Here is a 25,155-nt window from a genome sequence, read left to right on the forward strand (position 1 = left end):
CTGGGTTATGTGTAATAGCAAACGGGATGTTGACGTCGTTGTCTAGTGAGTCCTCTTCGATATGACTTCCTGTCGCCGCGACGCCTCGAATAATGTCAATCGTAGCAACCCAACACTACATACTACAACGCCTGCTACATACTGCAAACACAAATCAGAATTACACTTCTGCCCATTTGCTTATTTCTGCTATCGGCCAGCAGCTCTCAGATGCTCAAGCTTCCGTCAAAAACGAGCTACTGCAGTTTGCCAGCAGCAGAGTGTACGATCATTGTTCTCTTAAAATCAGCGATGCGCACGTGGGGTTTCGAGTATCACTCCAGTCTCCCCAGGGACTGTCCGGCTGTATGTTGATCGTAATTCTACCAGTACCAGTACCAGTACCAATACCAGTACCACTGCACTGATACAACAGTACTCACTAGTTATATATGTATATATGTACATATATACGCTCGTGAATCTCGTGATTGAAAATCTCGAGTTACTGTTATCCTGTGACCGCTGCCGGCTAGTAAACTTCTACCGCTGTATTGCTTTTCGTTCGTTCGAACCGAATTGTCGCCGGGTTTTTCATTACCATTGATTATTTATCGACAATCGTGTTGGTACCGCGTTGCACTGGTACCGTGTCACTCAGCGTCACGGTATTTTTTTTGTTCTTTTTCATTTCCTTTCTTTTTTTTTCGTTATACTGAAAAAAATGGTTTTACGGAAATATTAAAGGTAAAGTTTAATTAAATAAAAATGTTGGGTGAATTTTTTAGTTTTTTTGATATTTCGACTGGGATAGCAGTTGGATAGCATAAGTAAAGGTAAAAGGTCACACAAACATGAAGATTGAATGATGAAGAAAGACAAATACAGATATATAGATATACACATAAAATATTTCACAGTGGATAAACATTTAATTAAATTATAAGAGGAAGTATGTGTTTATTATATCCGTAGTTTGTGAGTTTAACAAACATCCCTGGATCCAGTGACTTTTCAGGGCTTGTGAACTTTAACCTCTGACCTCTGGTACCAGCATAACGTACACCGTAAATCCTCGCATTAAATATACATCCATAAGTACAACTAGTATAATACAAACAAACAGGAGAACGAGAGGTTAAAGTTGGACAAAATGGATGTATATTTTCTATTGGAGTTTAATGGAAGCTTGTGTTGATCTAGACGCGTTCATTCGACCCTCCAGTGACATCTAATTAAGGTAATCCCATTACTCATACGAGTTCTGTGTCATACTGTTCTCCACTGTGCTCTACTTGACACAACTCTGGATGGATGGACATATATATCTCTGGTCTCTGACTGACGAGTCGTCCGTCGAGTTTACCTTGGCATCCCGTCACGCTTGGATGGCTTCGATAATACCGCTGACGTCCTTGTCAGGTCGTTATTCTCTTTCGCCAGAAATATATCACGGAATTTCCTCGAGTAATATATATATATATATATATATATATATATATATATATATATATATATATATATATATATATATATATATATATATATATATATTTTGTCCATCCATGATACATAAATAAATATAAATCTAAATCTAAATATAAATATATATAAAAATAAGGAAGTAGTTACGAGGAGCAAGATATGAATCACAAAAATATAATGAGACGGAATAGTGATGATTAAAATAAAAAAAAAAAAGAAATATATATACATATATATATATATATAATGAGATAAGTTTTAGCTCTAATGAATATTTTATGTTGACATATTATTATATGGATTTTAATGATAATGAGGGGCTCAGAGAAGTTCCTTAGTGTATATCAAGGATTTGTTTATTTTTATCCTACTGGGAGCTTACGGCTGTGCATGATATCACTAGTGGGAAGAAATGAATGGAGTGAATACGAAATGAAAGATTTATGCCGCATGACCTTTCCGCGAATGTTTATCTCAAGTTTGTTTTCGGAGCGGAGTAAACGTCATGTGGCTTATTGTAAATATATATTAAACCTTTGGGAGTTTATGGTTATTAACATATAGGTAATGAACCCGAGTTACGTGATTCAAGAAGAGAAATGAGCTTATGAGCTTTATCAAAGGGAGCTAAGGGAGTGGATGCTACGGTGGAATATTGTATTTGCACAGAAACTTTCCGGAGTAACCAAACCGAAGTGAATGTAAGAGTGAACCGGAGGTTGAATATACGTGACGTGTAACTTTAAATTAGAAATAGTCGGTATGAATACAACGTAATATCATACTGTAAAATTTTTTCATATGAAATGCTATTTAAATTTTATTATTTAATAAAAATATGCGATAGTAAAATATGTGGATTGAGGAAGCACGTGATAAAAATATATACGAAAAATTACGTATCATTTTTATATAATAAATATTATATGTGATGAGTGATATATATATATACATATATAGATAAAAGAAGTGATTCATATGTTATATATATAAATATATGTTTTACTCATGGGGTTAGGATAAAATGTGCTGGCACATCCGTTGTGATTTTACGTACGTCATCCCGTGGGATCTACGACGTCACTTTTCGCACAACAAGAAATTCAGTCGCTTGTCCATTGAGTACTGGCGTCTAGTGAGGTTTGAACGGTAAACGGTTTATAGATGCATGAGAGGAAAAAATTGCGGTAGTAAGTAAAGTTAGAGGGGTAGTAAAAATATAAAATTTAAAATGTAGGATAAAAATCTAAAAGAGGTAGAAAGGAATTGAATGACGGTGACTTGGTGTCGATGGTACATAGACTAGACGGACGTGTCCATTACTGGGAATTCGATTTCTATCACGACGTTGAAACTCCATTACTATATTCTGCCGACGACGACGACGTCGAGGCTGAGGATGAGGACAAGGACGAGGACGAGAATGGGAACAGGAATGAGGTTGCGGGGACAAGGACGAACTGCTGGTACTTTGGGTAAAACTCCCTCGTGGGCTCTTGTGGCTTCTCGAAAGCACGCCGTCGAAAGCGCAGTATGTAGTGCTGTGTGTGTCAAGTGTGTGCACAAGTAGAGCGCCAGTCTTTATTATTGAATTCGAGGGTGAGAATTAGTTCAAGTGTTAATTTTTTATTTTAATTAATAAATTATTTCATTCAAATTTTTTATCGAAAAATTTATAATTTCAAACGAACGCTACTTTTTGTTAAAAATAATTTAATTCAAATTTTTTATTCTGATCCGTACAAACTAAATATTGACGCTTTTTATTCAAATTGGAACAAATTTACAAAGCTTTGTTTGTTGAAGAAAAAAAATTAAAAATTGAATCGATGATTTTTTTTTTATTGAAAATAATTTCATTTCATTTTTTTTTTTTTTTTTTTTTTTTTTATGTGAATTATTTGTTTATAAATTCAATATTGACGTGTTTAAATTAAAATAAAAAATTAAATTGGTGATTTTTCTTCTTTAAAAAAAAAAATAATTTAATAAAAGTTTTTTAGCTGTTGGATTGAAGTTGAAATAAAAAATTTTTAATTAAAAAGTAAGTGAAAGTTGACGATTTTCTAAGTATTTTAGTTTGACATTCCAAACAGTAATTATGATGCGATAAAAGGATTTTAAATTTAGAATTTAATTTTCGAGTATTTTACGGACGGCGATAATAATTATAATTATTACTATCTAGCTCGTAGTTACAGTAGATCGCTGACGCAAATAAATTAAATATATCTATTGAATTTATTTATTTATTTTTTTCACCTTGATGATTTATTATTTTATATATTTATTCGCAAATTTTATTACTGCGATAAATTTATTTACCCCTGACTAAAAAAATTCATCATAGTTTTATCGGTTTATCTACGTGTATTTATATGTAACAATAAATTTATTTTATTTTCCCGGAAGAAAGAAAAAATGACAGGATTTTTATATAACGATAGCCCAGGTTGTGTGTTATCTTGCGAATTTTCATCAAAAAAAAATATAATAAAATAAAAAATAAAAGGAGAAAGTAAATCCAGGTAAAGTTATGAGGCTCAAGCAATGTCCGATAGCTATTATTGGGGTCATACCCAAAAGTATATAATATATATTCACGGTTTAGTGTGTAACAGCTTTACTTCTGAAACGATAAAAGGGCGAACGGGAGAAGCCCAAAAATCCAAACAAATTTACCGCCTAATAAAGGCCAGTGTACAAAAAAATTTAAAGACTCAAAAAACAAATTATTTCCACTGGAATATCTAACAAAAAAACATTAAAACGCTACCGTAAATAAATCAACAATAATATATTACCACTGACTTTTTTTTCTGCCAAAATATTTCTGCTCGAGCTCCATTAGAGAGTGCATTAACTCGAGCTCCCACCCTCTGCGAGCTTTATCATAATTTTTAACTTCAACGTCCTTTTTCATTGTATCGTATCGTACTTAAAGTTGGGTATCCTTTTTATATCTTGTTTTTTTCCTCCGTATAAAATTCACTTTTACTTGGCCCCCCTTGACTCGAGTCGTATCGACTTGACTCCACCAAAGAGCCGCAAGTTCATTCATCGTACTCACTGCCGTAACGTAACTTCTGATGACTACACTGAGCTATATAACAACACGTTCCAAGACCCCACAACTTCCGGCGCCTTTTACTTAACGGCTAAAATATATTTGCGTCATTTTTAATTTCATTATTTCACGAAATCTCTTCAAGCAGTTTAATACATTGCGGTGCATAAATCCGTCACTATTTAAATGTTAAAAAAAAAATTACATATTTATTTAACCAAATAATTATTTAATAGACGTCAGACATATTTAATAAATGAAATTATTTGAATAGACGATAGAATAAATAATTGTTAGAACCCGGAAACAATTTATACAACAAAAGAGTCTTCTTTGAATTAAATCAACACTCTATCTATCGAGTTATCAAGCAAACAGACAACGCACGTCCTCTATCTCACAAACTTTAGCTTCTATACCACATATTAACGTACAAATAATCTCAAACAACTGTTTGTTGCTCTTGTCACTCCACTCGTTAAACCTGCGCGCAGATAATTACGTCACTTGCACCTGTTTCGAGAGTAAAAAAGGCCTCTTTAATATTTAATAGCTTGTACACTCATCTGTCCATAGCCGCACATGTCTGCATACTCATATACTCATATAATAAAACACTACACACATTGCTAGACATATAATACGTAACGCAATTCAATAAATGGGTTAATTAGCTCGTAAAAAAAATAAATAAATCAAACTCGAGTTTATTTTTTTCCCATTTAAAATTTCAGTAAGTAGTAAATTGAATTTGCCACGAAAGCTCCGAGTTTTTTAAATCAATACGCCTACGAAAATTAATTAAAAAATATGTAAATGATTAAAAGCAACATATATTACTGTACAATGTTTTTATAAAATTTTAGTGCGAGTGTACTATCGGTTGTGACACACGCGTGGGATGTGAGTGAGAGCGCACTCGATACACTTGAATTAAATTTTCTGTGTAGCTCTCTCGTCTATAATATTGGAGTTTTCTATATATTTATATGTATATATGGATGTATGTACATATATTTGTATACACATGTGATGTATAATGAATTGAAGTAGAGAAGTTCGCGCACGGTTGGACGTCCGTTACCCACACGATCGCGACCAGTGACTATCACATTAATATATATCTATATGTATATCTAAATATATATGTGTGTCTTTACCGGCATGACTTACATTATATTTTAGTTCGACTTTCCATTCATGCCTACGGCCACACGCGGTGCCAGTATTCGACTTTTGTTTTGCTCTATATCCATATCAATAAAAAAAAGTACTTACGTTATATATTACGTTCATGATAAATTTATTAGTAATTTAAAAGCTACTCGGATGAAAATTATTAAAAAGTATAATATCGTGTGTGTGTATATGAAATTTATATTTTCACATACGTTGTTGTTATCTTTATCATAAACTCACACAAACATGAATGAAAAAAAAAAAATAATAATAATAATAATAATAATAATAATAATAATAATAAGTAATGAAATAAAAAAATGAAAAATGCGTTGGCAGGAAGAGTAGAAAAAAAGTAAACTGTGAACTAAGCGTTCGGGCACACATCCGTGAAGGAGATAGTGACGTGCATTATCTCCTACGACGGAGAGGAAGTAAAGAGAGTATAGTTCTCAACTCTGCTGCTCGACTCGAGTCGACTTTACTCGAGACTTAATATTCACTCGCATCACATAACATATACATCCGAGTCAGTCCTATCCCAGTCGGTTTTCGTTCGTCGCGTTTGTACTTTACGTTCTGCTCTACTCTACTCTGTACTCAGTTTAGTGATCTGTGTTTTACTGCAGTGCCTTTACTTTAAAACTCGATATGTGACTAAATTTAACAGTAGCCGTTGTAAACTCTGGCCTATAATTATGATTATAGTCCCTCCACATGGTTGATGAAACAAAATCTGTGTATCACGTGTGAGAAAAGTAAAGGCGTTTAATAGTTTTCGGTAAACTTTAGATGAGGTTTTAAGGCCTTTATCTAAACTTGTTTCTCGGTTTAATTTTTAACTCACGCTTGGCTTTATTTTTTTAAGTGTACAAGATAAAAAATAAGAGATGAGGGTTGAGTTTTGGTCTTGAGAGATCGCTCCTGGTGGTTTTACACCGAGACATGTCTGACTACCTGCCATACCCTCGTTCGTACAACATACCCCTAACGATCCTGACGTACCCTCCACTTCCTGGAAGGACGCCTTGGCTCCCAAGTTCACTCTCGTTAAATAGTAACATTATATATTACATACAAATATACATATATATCATTTACTCCAATATGTTACTTACGTCTTCGATTCGACATTTGGTGTCTTTGAATTTTAAAAAATAAAAAAATTAATAATAGTAATTATTTTAAATTGAAATTTGACATCATTTTATTTTATAATAAATTTTAATAACGACTTAAATTCCCTTCTAAGTTTATTCACTAATATCTTTACTTAAGCAACGCGGGTGGTACCGAAAATAAACTACTCCAAGTGTAGAGTGTTCTGTGTAGACGACACTACGCGAATATTTATATATATATATGTTCCAGGTTTTTTATTCTTTTTGAGTTTAAAAGTACGGAGGATATTCCTCCATGAACACGACGAACAACGGAATGAGAAATTTTTAGCAGCTTGCGGTCGCGAAAATCTCGCTTGTTGTCGCGTCTCGTATCCCTCATCGCATTCCACATTCACCCCAGAGAGACTCGAGTTTAAAATTTAAACACACTGTGTCTGACGATATTATTCCGCATACTTATATATATTTATATTTTATGTACATAAATTTATAAAATTTTCTTGTCAAAAAATCTCAGTCCTCTCAAAGTTTTTTGAATTTTTCTTACATTACATCTCTAAAAACCTCTTGAAAATAATTTTACATTGACCGGTACCGTATCTGGTCTCAAGTCTCGAGTCTCGTGTTTTTGAATAGAGAGTAGAGGACCAAGAGATGTGTATATGTATCCCTGATACGATGAAGTAGACTTAAAACTCGGTAATCCACCACGACGTCTCGTTTCAATTGAGGTCTTGCAACACGTGTGCGCTTAGTTGTCCATGTCACGTGATTCCTTACTCACATTCATCCGTATTCGCTCCCAAGTTGAGTCTTTTTGTACAGTACACAGTCTGCAGTACTATACCTTGTGTATGTATGGATAGGAGTACTTGCATTTGTATTTGTACTTGTATTTGGTTCCCTCTACTTACTCACATCACTCGTTTCTGCCTCACACACTCACACACTCACTTACTCACTCACCACCTCCTCTACTCATCGTGAAATTTCGTATCGTCGAAAGTCCGTTGGGGATAGTGCACGTTGTTGGATTGTACCGTTAACACGATACAATGCTCACGATACCTTTCATATATTTATATATACTTCAAATTTAAAATCTTATTAGCTCGATAAAAAAGTTGTCGCGATAAATCGATTTACTGACCGCGAGACTATTTATAAATAAAAGCCAAGCTGTTAAATTTTATTTCAGAGAAATAGAGATTTAAAACTAATTAAAAATTATTTTTTTATCAAATAAAGTTTATAGTGATGTGATGAAAGCAGCAATTTATTAAAATGATTTTTTTTTGACGGCAATATATTGAAATAAGTGAAGTTGCGGTGGGTTTTAAGTTTTGCTTGTGTGTTACCTGAGCAAGAGATACTGATAGCGCCGAGTGAACTTTCGCCCGATGGAGGACACGCAGGATAGCTCGGTGATTTTTTTATTGACTGAGCATCGACCCAGAGAGGAGGGAAGATATTGAAGACACGTGTGACTCTAATAGAAAGTGACACTAAGTGAATAAATAACAACAACAAAAAAAATATAAATATAAGGAAACAAGTAATAAATTAAAGAGGATAAAAATGCTGAAGCACGTGGGACGTCCTACGGCGCGGCCGCGGTTTATCGTCTTGAGGAAGAAACGAGGACGTTCAGGCTCTAGAAGTTGGCCTGGCACCCCTTATACTCTCTCCATCGCTTCTTCCTCCGAGGTATGGGTATGGGTATGGGTATGGGTATATGATATAGTAGCTTGCTAAATTATACATACCGAGAGAAAATTTCCGCATTGCATTTGAATACTCTTCATTATGCATTCTTGCATAATAAACCCGTTTGTCAAAATTACTCCTCGGCTTTCCAATATCACCATCATTTTCTGATGCCAGTAATGAGCCTCTAAATTCTATCTGATTTGCATTCCCAAACTTACATAAATATTATTATTATTTAGTTTAATATTCAATATAATAAAGAATTAAGGATTCATTTGAATAACTTGAAGCAAATTTTCTAGAGGTTTAATTTATTTAAAAAGTTTCGTTATTATTTTTATTATTAAATATATACAATGCATGATTATGTGACAAAGAATGAATGTAAAAATAAAGCTTGCACTTTTGGGGACTGAGAATGAAAGAAAGAACATCGTTAGGGAGTTTAAAGTCACTGAGTAGTGGAGTCCGGATACGCGATGTAGAATAAAGACATGAACCCGCGGGCGTGTTCTTTTGTCAATGTCTGACGACACATTGTGCCGATACGGTGCTTTCGCCTCCACTCGCTGAAAAAGTATAATCATGTATGAATTATTTCTCTTTTAATAAAAATAACAAACTATTAATAAAACCACTTGATGGATAATAAAAGTCCATTGACTTTGTTAAAAAAATATTTTTTAAACGTTTTTTTTCTTCGATTCACAATAAAAACAATAATAATAATAAAAAAATAAGTAAATAAACAGTCAACGAAATTAACGGAATTTTTTTTCATACATTTGACCTCGGAACTTTTGTTCAACATTGATTATTTATAATTCCAGTGTGATGTTGCACTAACTCTGGCTGTTTAACATTCTTGGTAACATAAACATGTTCATATTGTACGCTGTTGTAGCCTACGGTCAGTTAACTGTTCAATAAATACTTTCCTGGCTTTAAATAAACACGAAAAAAAAAAAAAAAAAAAATTATGCGCCTGTTATTTTTAATTAGCAAATTTCACCCTCGAAGGGTCGGGAAAAAATTCAGTGGCGTTTGAATCGAGATAATTTTCGCTGGGTATGCCTACGAATAATATATAAGAGAGTCATACATTTAACTGTCTCCCTCGGGAGTCCGGCCCGGGAAAATAAAAACAAAACCACCTGCAGTGGTAGAGAATATGCGTGAACAGACTGTTGTAAATTGCGGAGGGAAAAATTGATGACCAACCCCTCGTTTCTTGAACCACATAGATGAAAACTGAGCTGCGGCGATACCTTCCAAGCTTTACTCCACGTTAAATTTATTAGAGCGGGTGTGGTTTGAGCGTTTGACCTCAAATCGACTGCAAAGCTCGTTTATCAAATCGCGAAAGGGTGAAGCGTCGAATAATCACTTTGCCATTCTCTTCATTTCCACTTGTCATAAAAAGCTTTCCCACCAAATTTACAAATTTAATTTTTTTTCTTTTTTTACAATTACGAAAATCAGCAGACAATAAATTGACAGAACTAAACCACCGCGGAACTAGGAAGAGTGAATGCGCGTAAAAAAAGTAAAGTAACAAAAAATACAAACAAGTGTTTGTAATAGTTTTTATCCAGCATTTATTACATTATAAGCAAGTACATTTTGAATGACGAGTATCTACAGGAAGTCCGGCCTACGAGTTCCGGTCCGACATACATTTGCCTCTCCCTCATTTTTATATTTTTTTTTATATAAAATATATAAATTCTCTTATACTTCTTGCCTCTAACTGTCTCCTGTAAAAAAATTTATCGCGATAAATTGCGCCTGTGCTGTAACTTATAAAACAAAACGCGGGTACTTTTATGGATTTATTTTATATGGAGGTTGATGTTAAGCCGGTGAATAAAGGCCTGGAAGGCTTGTCGACAATACAGGAGTTGTATCACTGTACCGAGAAAGTCGAGTGGAGAATATCAGAGATCACTCGTGAGGATCATCTGCTTTTATGTTCTATTCCCTTTATCATCTATATACTCTTCTATTCTGCAACTCACTAATCGGCTTACCCGCTCTACTCGTGGTCGAACAGAAACTCTCTATTGCCACGATAGAGATGTACTCCATCCATCTATACTTATAGATAAGTCTACTTGAAAGTTCAGTTAAGCTCAAATGCAAATGATAAATACAAACTTAAAATAAATCAATATATATATATATATATATCTAAATATATAAATACATCTATTGTTTCAGATCGACTATTCGGAAGTGCACGGAAGGATGCATCGACCTCCGCATCCTCATCCCATTGCCGACCATCGGCAGGTCAATTTGGTCTTCGACGATACGGTAATTATATTTTTCAAATAAAAATATATCTATAACACATATATATTAATATATTTCATTGTTATCCGCAACAGTACTGAATAGAATTGATAGATCAGTATATATTACCTTATATATTCTATTTATTTCACATCGCTTTCGATAAAACCACCAGGAATTGGATTTACGGTGAACAATTGACCGTTCAATAATAATTTTCCAATTCTATATCCCATTCAATTTTCATCTCACTTCTCATTTCAAAAATTTTATTTATTTATTATCCTTTTTTGTTATTATCTCCCGACCGCGGTTCATTTCCATTTTCATTTCCAGTCCATTGTTGTATTAAAAAAAAAAATACAAATATGAATATATACAAAGCTAAGTAGAAAAATGCATAGTAGGTAAATTTGTTTGAAATTGAAAATTTGAAAAATGTTAACATTTTTAGTTAAATTTAAAAAAGATCATTTGTCAAAATACATTAGTGACAGTACCTAAATAAATAGACAAGACAAAAAGGGAGATCAGATATAGCTTATGCTACAATTCTAGCATTTACATTTAAGTTTACTCGTTTGTTGAATGGGCGAATGATTTGGTAAGCATGCGTTCAGCTGTAGCTCTGGAAAAGTGAGAGAGTACAAAGAAATAGTGTACAATAAACAACTATATAACGGATCTCATTCGTTTGTAAATCATACTAAGGCCAGTGGTAGTTTTTTTTTTGCCTTCATGGCCACTTCTTCTTCTACTTCTACTTCAATTTCTTGTACCTCTCCCTGTATACTTTACCTCAAAGCAACACAATGTCCATTTTATCTTTCCCTCCCCTGTTTCTTTTTCCATCTCGTCTCATCGCAATTTATATTTTCCTTGGAAAAATCCCAAAACAATTTTCCAACCTTCATAAATCAAAAACTTGCAATTTATTTAAAATTACGTTTTTAAAATATTTTTAAAATTCAAATTCGTCAGTTCTTATCTCGACACTTGTTCCTAAAATAATAATAATTGTTATTGCAAAAAAAAGTTAATTAAAAAGGAAGCTACAGGTGGAGCCCTTAGAGAAAAGTGATGAGTAAATACGGCCCTGGTATTCCCAGCTCTACTCTAGGTCACATGACTCAACAAACGCGTTCGATGATTGGCCGAGACATCGTGGCAGCTCTGCGACGGCGCATTGTCACTATTGTCGTTCAGTTACTCACTACAGACTACACTATTAACTTTATTCTCGTTCTTACGTTACGTTCGTTAGTTTTCCTGGTGTATGTGTACGGTGTGTGCTGTGTAGTGTAACAAAACCCAACTCACAGACGGAAGGGGAACAAGACAAGACGAGACATTTCAGTTAATCAAATATCCGATTCATGTTCGTCTCTAATCATCACCATCACCATCACCATCGATAACCGCCATATAAATAAATATATAAACACCTAAAACAAAATATCATATTAAATATATATATATAAAATATAAAAATACATGTATGGTCAATGGGTCTCCTACACAAATGGCTACAAGGCACACAATGAAAGTTACACCCGGTTGATACTCACCAACACTATTTAAATTCCAGTCATACTAACAATCGTGTTGTAATTACCAAGTAAAGAGAGTTGTGAGTGAACTAGAGCGACAAGTTATTCATTTTACCTCCGTTAAAGTTATTGTTCATTTAAAATAATATTTTGTTATATTTATTAAATAAAATAAAGTTAAACAAAATGTAACTGCTGGGAAATCGCTGATTGATCATGTCGCTAATTTATTGTGGCTGTAGATGATATTTAGTCCTGGTGGTAAAATTGTCAAGTGACAGCGATGGATGCCTTTGGCATGTATCAAGTGAGTTATATATTTTTTTTATGCACATACATATTTTAATAATTATTTGTGTACATATATATTAATATATGTTGTAAGGAGGCGCGTAAATCTCGTGGCAGCTCAAAATGGCCTTGGCGAGTAGAGCCACGCTCCTTTCACGGTGAATGCTGTGTTATTCAGCATTTAATTCTGTGTCTGAATGTCCAATGCAGTGTGTAGTAGTGTAGAAACACACACACTGTACTATTGTTTATTTATTTATTTATCTTATCTAGATATCAGCTTCATTCACTTGACAATCGTGTTTACGTCCAGGGTGTCAATGGTTTTTTTAAACGAAATTTAAATTTAAGCATAGCAGTGTCATGTGATGTGGGAATATGCGATTCCGCATTCTTAGACTACTCGGTTACACACGAGCTGATGGTTGACAAGCTGTTTTGTTCCGAGCATGTAGGAGCAGCATGTGGGTGTGCTGCTCTCATCAATTGTCATCGTGTGTATATATATACATTAATTTCATTGGATTGTTTTTTTAAAATCTCGTGATGTCACGATGTCCAGGCGTCATAACCTAATCCGCCGAGTCCGATACGATGCACTCTCCAATCACGCCCATTCTTGGTATTTAAGTCGCCTCAATCGGTACAGTCGTCTTGCTTGTCTTTTTTTATTTATATATATATATATATATATATTTTTTTTTTTTTATTTTTTTATGCTAAAATTTAGCGGCTAAAGGTCACGTTTACTTGGGGGTCATTAAACGTCAACTTTGCTTGATTGTTTGGGAAATAAAATTTAAATAATAATTTATAATTACACTAGTATGTGTATTTAATTAAATGGTTTATGTAATAAAGAAAATTAAACGGCGATTTAAGTTTCATGTGTGCGTAAACACAATAAATTAAATTTATATGTATATAGATTGATATGACTGATGATTAATTGGCTGACAAAGCGATTGTAAAATGCATTGTCTTTATTGTGTGACTAAAAGTTCGGTATGATTTATGATACTCAGTTCTGTTCAGTAACAAAATTAAAAATGTCTTAGTGAAATAATTTTTTTATTTTATTGTTGAATGTAGAGGAGTTGCTAAATAATTATTTACTGTTTCAGTTCGCACCGGGCCTGACTGGCAGGCCGGAGCTCTACCAAAAGTCAAACAGAAGCAGCCATTCGAGTGACACGAGCTCGGCGTACAGCGGATCAGACACGATGACATCGGTTCAGGGATCTTTGGACGCAGACAACGACGAGGTCGACTTCTCTGGCCTCGTCGAGTCGATAGTAGACAGCGATGAGGAGGAAGATCTCGCTGAGAGCATGGATGTACGTAATTGATCACTTATCTCGAGTTGTTGTATTAAATTTAAGTTATAATAGTAGTAGTAGTAGGAGCCGTAATCATATAAAGTAATTTCTCAGAGTATAGAGCGCAGTTTAAAGTTTATTATAGAATTTAATGATGAGTTAAATGATTAATAACAATAATTTAATCGGTTCCAGAGCCTAACCGTTCGCGATACCGTGCGTGAGTGCCTGGAAAAAGACCCGGCGGAGCGAACTGAGGAAGACATCGAGATCCTGCTGGAATTCACGCAACATCTAAAGGCATTCACGAACATGACCTTGGCCGTGAGACGTGCACTCTGTGCGGTGATGGTATTTGCGGTGGTGGAGAGCGCCGGAATGATTGTGCTGACTGATGGGGAGGAATTAGATAGTTGGAGTGTACTGATAAATGGTGCTGTTGAAATAGAACACAGCAATGGTGAAATTGAGCAATTGCATCTTGGTGATAGTTTTGGAATTCTGCCAACAATGGAGCGATTGCTACATCGAGGAGTTATGCGGACCAAGTGAGTAAACAAATCTACTGTCTGCTCAGACTCAACTCAACTGGCATGTAGTCTTACTGGTCACGTTTAATTGTCATTACAATTGACTTTGATTTAAATAAATGTTTATTTTCTTATTCTTATTCTTCTTGTTCTGCTTCTCTTCCTTGTTATATTGATTATAAATTATATTGTGTACCAGTTAAACAGTCTGCTGTTGATATTGATGATGATAATGATGTAGATGTAGATGTAGATGTTTGAGAAACATGAGATAAAGTAGCTACAAATTGTTTTGACACTTTACTCGTTTTAGGTGCAATGACTGCCAATTTGTCTGTGTGACACAAGCTGATTATTTTCGAATCCAACATCAAGGGGAAGAAAATACGAGGCGACATGAAGAGAACGGCCGGGTGATTTTGGTAACCGAGTTAAGAGGAGCTCTTGACGGCGGCACCAGGCGCGGACATGTGGTGATCCGTGGGACACCTGAACGGCTTATGCTACAGCTTATCGAAGAAAACAGTATTACGGACCCGACGTACGTCGAAGACTTCCTGCTCACTCATCGAACGTTCATCGACAGCCCGCTGCTGGTCGCTGATCAATTACTCGAGTGGTTCGCACAGCCACAAGTTAAAGATCGCGTCGCACGTGTCGTACTGCTCTGGGTGAATAATCACTTTACGGACTTTGAAACAGATCCGGCGATGATGGAATTTTTAGAAGCATTCGAGGCAGGCCTTGAGCGTGAAAAAATGCAGGGTCAGCAGAGGTAAATTATTTATTACTTTTTTTAAAATTATCAATGATAATGATGATGATTCTTATCAACTTAATTAATATTTCTTTCAGATTATTGAACATTGCATGTGCAGCGAAAGCAAGAACGCGTAATATAACACTCGCGAGGCCGAACAGAGACGAAGTGTTGAACTTCAGTATACTCGGCGGCTACGAACGTGGATTTGGGATATTTATATCTAAAGTCGACAAGCACTCGAAGGCCGAAGACGTTGGACTTAAACGTGGTGACCAAATTTTAGAAGTCAATGGCCAACGTTTTGAGCACGTAAGTCACGCGAGGGCACTTGAAATATTACGTGGCTCAACGCATCTCAGTATTACCGTTAAATCAAATTTATTGGCATTCAAAGAAATGCTACAGATGCCAGATAACTCGCCACGGCCGCGTGGCAGAATAAATAAACCAGAAGTACCAAGAATACCAATAGATCCACGCGCGAGGCTGTCAACGCACGTGGATCCTCTGACACCCGGCGGGCAACTGAATCCAATGGTCGGTGGGGTGCCTCTGCTGATACCCGACAATAATGGATCGCCGTGCAAGGATTCGAAAAAAGAGCACAAGGGATTCATGACACTGGGACCAAAACGACGGTTTCAAAAAGCTCTGATGAAAATGAACATATTGCCAAAGAATATTATCAACGACGGTATGCATGCTGATGATTCCCTGGCACCGCCTCACACGCCACCAGGAACGGGACTACAAAATACCACAAATCTTTATCATTCTCGCAGCAATCCCGATTTAACGTCGATATACTGTTACGATGATCTAAGAGCGCCAGATTATCCTGAACACGTACTAAAAGTCTACAAAGCTGATCAGACTTGCAAATATCTCCTTGTCCACAAAGAAACAACGGCCCATGAAGTTGTCATGCTGGCATTGCAGGAGTTTGGTATCACTGAAAGCAGCTCTAATTTCTCGTTGGCTGAAGTAAGTGTCGCTGAAGGTGGAATGATTAAGCAGCGAAGGCTGCCAGATCAGCTGCAGAATTTGGCCGAGAGAATAGGATTAAGTTCCCGGTATTATTTAAAGACCAACGGTATCTCCGAGACACTGGTCGCTGATGAACAGGCGCCAGAGTTGGTGAGAGAATCTCAAGTACATTTTTTACAACTAAACGCCGTCGAAGTGGCCATCCAGTTAACGCTCCAGGACTTTAGTATATTCCGTCAGATAGAGTCCACGGAGTACGTTGACGATTTATTTGAACTTAAGAGCCGCTATGGGGTCCCGATGCTCAGTCAATTCGCGGAACTAGTCAACAGAGAAATGTTTTGGGTCGTCACAGAGGTTTGTTCTGAGCACAATCTCGTCAGACGGAGTAAAATAATAAAGCAATTTATAAAGATAGCACGTCAATGTAAAGAATGTAAAAATTTCAATTCCATGTTTGCTATCGTCTCGGGACTTGGCCACGGCGCAGTGTCACGTCTGCGCGCTTCCTGGGAAAAATTGCCCAGTAAATATCAAAGATTATTTAGTGATCTTCAAGAACTTATGGATCCAAGCAGAAATATGAGCAAATATCGTCAGCTGGTTGCTTCTGAACAGACACAGCCTCCAATAATTCCATTTTACCCGGTCGTAAAAAAGGATTTGACGTTCATACATCTGGGAAATGACTCGAGAGTCGAAAATCTCGTAAACTTTGAAAAATTGCGTATGATCGCCAAAGAAGTGAGGACACTGACAAATATGTGCTCGTCGCCGTACGATTTGTTGACGATGCTCGAGCGCGGGGGACAGCCTCCGAGTTCCGCGATGGTTGCGCTCAATCAAATGACGACGGGTAATCAGGGCGGACAGACGGCGACAGTTAAGCGACGCAAAAAATCCGCAGCGGCGCCAAATCCGAAAAAAATGTTTGAAGAAGCTCAGATGGTGAGACGGGTCAAGGCTTACTTGGCCAACATGAAGGTCACCACAGATGAGGAACGTTTGCACGCTTTGTCAGTTGACTGTGAACCACATGCGGGCGCGGTAGCTATCGCTGCGGCAGTTCCTCTATCAGGAAGTCGAGGTAGACGGCATCCTTCACCCACACTCTCTACTACTAGTAGTGCCAGTAGCACCAGTGAAGGCAGAAAAAGTATACAAGGTATTTAATTGATAAATTTCATTGATATTTTTTTTTTTTTTTATCAAGGAAATGAGTAAAATAAATTTATTTCAGGTACAAAATTCGGAGCAGCATCTCCACAAGCCGTACGAAAGATGCTGGCTCTATCAGATCCACACAAAACCCGACCTTACCAACCTAAACACTGTCCCGTGCTTCCAGTACCGGGTCTGGCTTTGCACTCGAGCGGACTGGAGCCGAGTCCCGGTGCGCCGAGAAGAGTAGGCTCTGGTAGCCGTATGCCGATGCACGAAAGGTCACACAGCGATACACCCTCGGGTTTGCCAGCTCCAGTTGATCTTAGCGCTGAAAGCAGCAGTGTCACTAGTCTTAGCAATTTACAACCTTTGAGAAAGACACTGACAAGTGGTAAGTCGTGATTTATTTACTCATTAACATATTTATACTCATCTAATAGTAAACCGCGGCTGATAAAAGTAAATAAATAAATAAATAACAACTCGAATCTAGTAAACCATAAACTAATCTAAAATAAAGTAAAATAAATAATTAGCTTAATCTAACAAATTAGGGAACGGCTTACACTTTTGTCTTGAACCATGGTGCACTTTCGTTGCTCGTTCATACACGGTTCGGATCGTACGTTCAAACGTTTCTTTATTATTATTCATTTTATTTATTTATTTTTTTTAATATATTTGTTCTGCACGTTGCACAATTGTTACGCAATTCATATATATTTATTTATTTAAATATATATTTTTAATGTTATTATTATTTAATATTAATATTCATATTAAATGTTTCATGTCATACATTTATAAGCCTTTAGCATCTTGATACCATTCACAACATATATACATATATATATATACATATATATTTTTAAAATCGAATTAAATCGTTTAAGGTCTGATGTTAATAAAATAAAAGTAATATGTGAGCATTGAGAGATAACGATCCGAATGTTGTCACCATGGGACATACATGTGGCGCTTTTAAATTGTCGTCAGGGCTATTAGTTAACTGTATTTACTATTGTATTACTCTGATTTATGATAATGATGATAGTATAAGTGATATATTATTATTATTATTATTTTATTATTATATTAGCATAACCAATATGAAAATAAATCAAAATAATAGATTAGATTAGATTAGATTAGACTATTAAGTATTAGAAGGAGGTGGTATTGGCTGGGCTGAAATAGTCTTGTGATAGAAGTATGTTGCCGACGTCTGCGTAGGTTCGGTGACGAGCAGTGACAGTGGTCACAGTACACAGTTGGATAGCCACAGCGGGAGCAGCGTCGAAGCTGGTGGGAGCCCTCCACCGCCCCAGAGACGGCATTTATCAATGCAAGGTATGTGACTCCGTGTACATCCACCACAAATATCATTTCTTTTTTTTTTTTTTTTAATTTATTTTTATTCTGCACTGAGAAAAAAATGACTTTTGGAAAAACAACTTTTTCTCGAGTAATAGATCGATATAAATTATTTCATTATTAATTCCATATTTAACGCGAAGGATCATTTTCTTGACAGAAGAAAATTTTAATTTATTTATACACAGAGAAAAATTTTTACTCGCCTCAAGAAAATTTTTACTTGAGCCAAGAAATTTTTTCTACTCCTAGGAAAATTTTTTTTTCAATTCATATATTGTAAAAAAAAAAAAAATAATAAAAAGATCAAGATCTTTTACCAAAAAAATATTAGATTAAGATTTTTTTTTGCTACGAATATACAATGATTCTAAAAGAATTTTTTTTCTCTCAGTGTCCGTGGAAACTATTTTTTTGTCTGAAAATAAATTTTTAATTGTCACGTCAAAATAATAGACTCCAGTAAAAAAAAAAAAAAAATTATCGTATGTCCCATGGCAGTTTTATTTTTCTGCCATTCGCGTGTTAATTATAAAATATATATACACATATATATAAAGCTTATTTTTGATCTGTCATTCTACTGCTTTTATGGTATTTGGTGTACATATTTGTCTACTTGTCAAACGAGTTGCTTAAATGCTTTGTCGAACTGCATATATCTAAACCGCGAATTTAAATAATTAACAAATCCCCCTGGGTAATTAATAACAATGAAGCCATAAAAAAATAAAAAGTGTAGAGTAGAGTAGTTGGGTTATTATAAAATGTGGTGCAGGATCGGTCCGAGGTGGATTGCCTCCGTTTCCCCACGCAGTAGCAGTGCTACCTCCGCTTCCAATCAACCATACGCATAATCATCATAATCAACAACAACATCATCATCATCATCATCTCCATCAACTTCAACATCATCATCATCATCATCAACAATCCCAACCACCGCCGCCACCCCCTCGAGGTGAGTCGACAATCCACCGGCATGCATCCTAAAATTTACACCTTACGGCTGCATAATCACTTACATCAAATAATAACTTGTCATCAATCACGCGTCGTTTATTCAACGCACCGAATTATAAATCTACACACAACCATAAACTATAAATATACATAAACATATACATATTTACACTCGTAACACATTTGTGGGACATAAACATAATCGCTTGGCTGAAGAGCTAGTTTGCGCACGCTAACAACCATGTAAATTATCATTATACAAGTTTGCTACTTGACTGAGTACTAGTTGGCTAAGTACTATTTCGTGTGCTGCCGTCTTGTCTTTTATTGTTTATATTATTTTTTTATTATATTAACAACTGCTGCCGCTGGTGCTGCTGCTGTGTCCAGGTGTGTATGTTGTGTGTTGACTGCTGTTACATATTTTTATTCAAATTATTATTATTATTATTATTATTATTATTACTATTTTTATTTTCTTTCTCATCTACTTTCTACTGAGGTGCTTTTCCAAGTCTTTAATTAATCTCGTAATGATATATTTTATTTTATCTAAAATCGATAATAAAAATCCGGTGAGTTGCTGGTGTGTGATAAAATATATAACGGGTTCTAATACTTTTGTTTACTTAAAAAAAAAAATCCTCTTAAACGGGACTACTCGGTGACTCGGTATCGTCGATGATCGATTAAGTAAATAAACTATATTTAAATAAATTTCTCGATTGTCGACTTAGTCATGGTCATGGTCATGGTGACTGGCTTGAACAAGGGACTTAATACTATAATTAAAAAAAAAAATATATGAAGAACAAGACCCAGAGTAAAGGGTTTTCAGGTTGCACAGGAGCTGGCATTGGACTTGGAACAGGACTGCCGGGGCCGATGCACCATAGCGCCGGCACGACTTCCTTTATGCTTGCCGGGAATAATTCGATGGTCCAGCGATCCACAGCTGTGGCAGGTCCTGGCCAGTGTCGGCAGCCACCTGCGTACAAAGTTGCCGCTCAGATGGCGAGATTACACAGGCTAGGTCGTGCCCACAGCCACGAAGGAGTCACTTATCGCACCAGCCACGAAGATGGTACTGCAGTAACGCTACATACACACTTATAACCTTCTTATTAATGTTTTTTACTTCACATAATTTCTCATTCATTTTTGAATAACACGCTCATCTCAGTATATATATATCTCATATATTTAGCGTCAGAAATAGTTTTTTTATTTTCGCGAGCTAAAGCTCCGGTAACGAATAATTACTATCAGCATATATTTATATTCTGTCGTATAAATATTACTCTATAACAAAAATCCGTTAGGTGATGGCCATCCAAGTGTAAACAATCTTTATTCCCGCTATTATTCTTTGCTGAGTATGCAGCAACTTTGTTCTTTATTATTTATTCTGAGGGTAATGATACTTAACGTCATTCCTTATTCATTATTTATATATATTTTTATTATTTTCCACTACTCTATTGTCTGGTCTAGTCTACTTTTTTTCATATATTTTAATTTTACTCTTTTTATTATTTGTTACAAGAGTTGTAAAAAATAATAATAATAATGTAAGGTATATTGTGCATAATATTATCACTCATGACCACGCATTTACAATCGCGAAATGATCGGATGCACTAAATGCTTGCGAATATATATAGACAAACATCACAGTCAGCGCATTTGCACTCACTTAATATATTTGATGCCTGCTTTGTATAGAAGACACACAAGATATTATATACTCTTAACACACTACGGAATAAGTAATTACTAATTTTTCTTTATATATATTTTTTTTTTTGCATTATTTATTTTATTTACTTTGCTAAAGTTAATTACTAATGCAAAGAGGGGTTTTATTTTTTTTTTAATGCCGACATGAATTTATTTTTTCAAAGGGCAGGAATAAAAGTTTTAAGTAAACGAATATTTAAAATAATTACAGTAGAAAATTGATGTTTATTTTTAAAACTTTTTTAATTTAAAAATTCATAAATTTATTAAAATTGTTTTTTTTTTTTTTTTTTTATTTTCTAGTTCAAAAAATTAAATTTTCTAGATTTTTTTTCCAAATTTAAATTCTAAGTTGATTAAAAAAAATAAATTTCTACTTCCTTTTAATAATTAAAGAATTTCCTTGACTGCAGTACACCTTTTTGTAATTAGTGATGCTATTTATCAGAGCCAGTTTTTAAATCCTAGATTTAATAAAATTATAGATTTGCTCATCAATATCAGTTGAAAATATTTACATGTATAAAAATCACAGATTTAATTAAATATCAGATCGAAAAACTGGCTCTTGATGCTTTACTTAGTCTGCATGCATACTCATTGTAATTAAATTACTCATAATTAAAAATTTATCAGTAAGTGTTTAAACATCATCCTTAAAAATTTTACATATATTTACAATAAACAAATTTATTATCACCACTATCAATAACCAGTACAATCATAATTGATTAATACGGTAATTTGTTCTAGATGACGACGAAGCTCAAGTGTCGGCAGTGTAAATGATCGATCTGCAATCAACAATTAAAGACCACTAATTGAACCAGTTAATCCTGACCGTCCTTCATTTGTTTGTTTGTTTATATTTTATTATTTTATACTAATTATTTTTTACTATTTATTTTTTTTTACTCGATTGAGTGGATGAGTAGTCAGACGAGTGAACGGATGGACATATCTATGAGTGATTGTATAAAATTGATAAGAGAATTTAACAAGAGTATGTGTATAAACAAATATATATATATATACATATTTAAAAATTATTAAAAAAAAGAAGAAAAAAAAATGCGAATAAATAATAACCGCATGTTATTTAGTGCTTCCTTGTACTCCGGACCATAACACGCATTGATCTATTATATTTCCTGTATGTGTCACGTACCCGACAATTCATCATATATGTATATGAATATATATTACGACTAATGTGTATTCATTTAGATAATTACGGGCGTAATGATTTAAGGAAAGGGAATGCCTACAAAAGTATGAAAAGAAAATTAAATAAAATATAATGATTGCTTTACTCTAGTACTGAATAAATATGAAGACGAACAAATTTAAATGAGTTTTGAAAATTCAAATTGATTTTTCTGATCATTTTACTATTTTTTTTTTTTTTTAAATGTTAATTTTAATTATTATTAAAACGTTTAAATATATATACATATATATAAATATATATATGTATATATATAAATGTGTAATAAATTGAATCCAAAGATGTTAAATATCCTTTTTAAATGCCGTAAAATAATTAAATCGGCGTCTGTATTATATTAATTTATAAGTTAGTTTATAAGTTAAAAGGAATGAAAAAATTATAGTATGTAAGTTGGTGTAAATAGATTAGCGTAGAATTAAGCTGACATAAATACTGATTATTATCATTAATATTATATGAAAAAAGAATGGAACAAAGTAATAAAGTATGAAAGCCCAGTAATGGCTTTTTATTTAATTTTTTTTTTAAATAAAATGAAAGATTAATTTAATAAGCGAAAAAAAAATTAAGAACGAAATTAAAGTGGTTGAAAGTCCTTGGTTTAATAATTAATGATATTTGATAATTAATGATTAATGAAGATGAGTGTAAAATTATTATGTGAAATTAATAATTTTGGTTACGTATACGATTGTTTAAATTTAACGGACCTAATTTTTGTCCGCGTTTGAGGAGTGATTGAGTCATGAACGGTGTCCACTGTTAATGTTATTATTGTTATTATTATTTGCTTTGTTTATTTTTAAGTGTCTGGTTTGGAAACGGTATTTATGGATTTAGAAAGTTGTAATGGATTATAAATTGCGGCAGTTATTGTTGATATTTTAATGCAAATATCGGAAACGATTTGATTTATAATATTTACATAATAATAGTGGGTGTTTTGAGTGGTAGTTTATTTATAATTTTTTATTATTCAGGGAAATTTAAATTTCGTGATTGGCGATTAAATCACAGTTAGTTAACATATTTAAATTACAGAACGTGGAATTACTGATTGAATTTTAATTATTAATCGTAATCATTATTTAATTAGCTGCTATTTTGTGTTGCACGAAAAAAATTTCATCTTCAGACCTAAATTTTTTTTTATTGAGATATTTTTGAAATTGTAGAGGTCTGTGTAGATTTAAATGAAGAAAAAATCACCAAGTTCAAATTTTGATTTTGAAAATATTTTTCAAATTTTTGGTTTAAAATTCATTGGAGCCAAAGTCAATTTAATGACTGATTAAATAAAAAATTTTTTTTCCAATTGCCTTATTTCGAATCATGTCTAAGCATGAGCTGCCTAATTACAGACACATTCAATTATAAGAAAATTAAATTTGAATTTGTTCTCATAATGATTTTTCAAAATTTGTTAATTGAAACTTTTTGTCTGACTTAAGTCTTGACTTCTATTCAAATATTCAGTGAATAAAAAAAAAATATATGAGGGCCATTAATCAAGACAATTAATATTTTCAAACTAGACACTTATATATAATTATATTATCTAATTTATTATAAAAAAAAAAATATATAAAATGCTCATAACACAGCGCACTTTGAATGTCATAAATAAAAATGATAAATAACATGACTTTAAAGGACACTGTTCGACTAGTCGATATGCCTATAAATATATATAAATATATATATACATCCTGGAATATTAAAAAATCAACATATTAAATTAATAAATATATATCTCTGTACATATCTCTATTCATCTTCACCGCAAAGTAAAAAGTTGAAAATAAATATTGAATTTCTGTCAGTATGAAACGTCATTGATTATATTAATATATATTAATATTTAATTGTACAGATGTAATTTAAATTTCATTATTAATAATACTCTAATAATAATAATTATTATTGTTATTAAGAGTTACAGCGACTAATCGCTTTTCATTTCATTCCAAATGCATTTATTATTAAATGACTTTTGAGTATTGAAATAAAATAATTTTTAAAATTAAACTCATCGTTCAATATCATTGAAACAATAATAATTTTTAATAAAACATCCTTCGCAAATATTTTAAACGATAAAAAAGTATGAAAAAAATAAATTTATAAAATTTATTAGCAAAAATGTCAGCCATTATTTTAATTGTAACAAAAATGAACAGTATCTTTTATAATTAATGCCGATGCAATCAATGACGACGTTCCTCTATACATATTATATATAAAAAATATATATATATATATATATATATATATATATATATATATAATAATAATATATATATATATATTATTTATATATATATATATATATATATATATATATATATATATATATATATATATATATATATATATATATATATATATATATATATATATATAT

At 33.5% G+C, this 25,155-nt stretch overlaps 1 protein-coding gene across 11 annotated transcripts in view; it reads left to right on the plus strand.

Moving 5' to 3' along the window:
- LOC103578822 (rap guanine nucleotide exchange factor 6) overlaps positions 1 to 24,966 on the plus strand; it is a 79,040-nt gene extending 54,074 nt beyond the window's left edge. For 4 of the 11 annotated variants that reach the window (XM_008560009.3, XM_008560008.3, XM_008560016.3 and 1 more), the window contains 9 exons: positions 10,765 to 10,860; positions 13,805 to 14,017; positions 14,195 to 14,547; positions 14,843 to 15,304; positions 15,385 to 17,444; positions 17,520 to 17,834; positions 18,677 to 18,793; positions 20,619 to 20,864; positions 22,274 to 24,966. In XM_008560009.3, the coding sequence (XP_008558231.1) occupies positions 10,765 to 10,860; positions 13,805 to 14,017; positions 14,195 to 14,547; positions 14,843 to 15,304; positions 15,385 to 17,444; positions 17,520 to 17,834; positions 18,677 to 18,793; positions 20,619 to 20,864; positions 22,274 to 22,305 (3,894 nt within the window). In that variant the 3' untranslated portion in view covers positions 22,306 to 24,966. Of the gene's footprint in view, positions 1 to 6,223; positions 6,492 to 7,863; positions 8,542 to 10,764; positions 10,861 to 12,069; positions 12,697 to 13,804; positions 14,018 to 14,194; positions 14,548 to 14,842; positions 15,305 to 15,384; positions 17,445 to 17,519; positions 17,835 to 18,676; positions 18,794 to 19,595; positions 19,779 to 20,618; positions 20,865 to 22,273 lie in introns of those variants that run through there. The other 7 variants (XM_008560013.3, XM_008560014.3, XM_053741032.1 and 4 more) reach the window with 7 other exon arrangements.
- Positions 24,967 to 25,155: the final 189 nt, after the last annotated feature.

The sequence above is a fragment of the Microplitis demolitor genome, chromosome 8, assembly GCF_026212275.2.
Source record: "Microplitis demolitor isolate Queensland-Clemson2020A chromosome 8, iyMicDemo2.1a, whole genome shotgun sequence".
Classification (NCBI taxonomy): Eukaryota; Metazoa; Arthropoda; class Insecta; order Hymenoptera; family Braconidae; genus Microplitis; species Microplitis demolitor.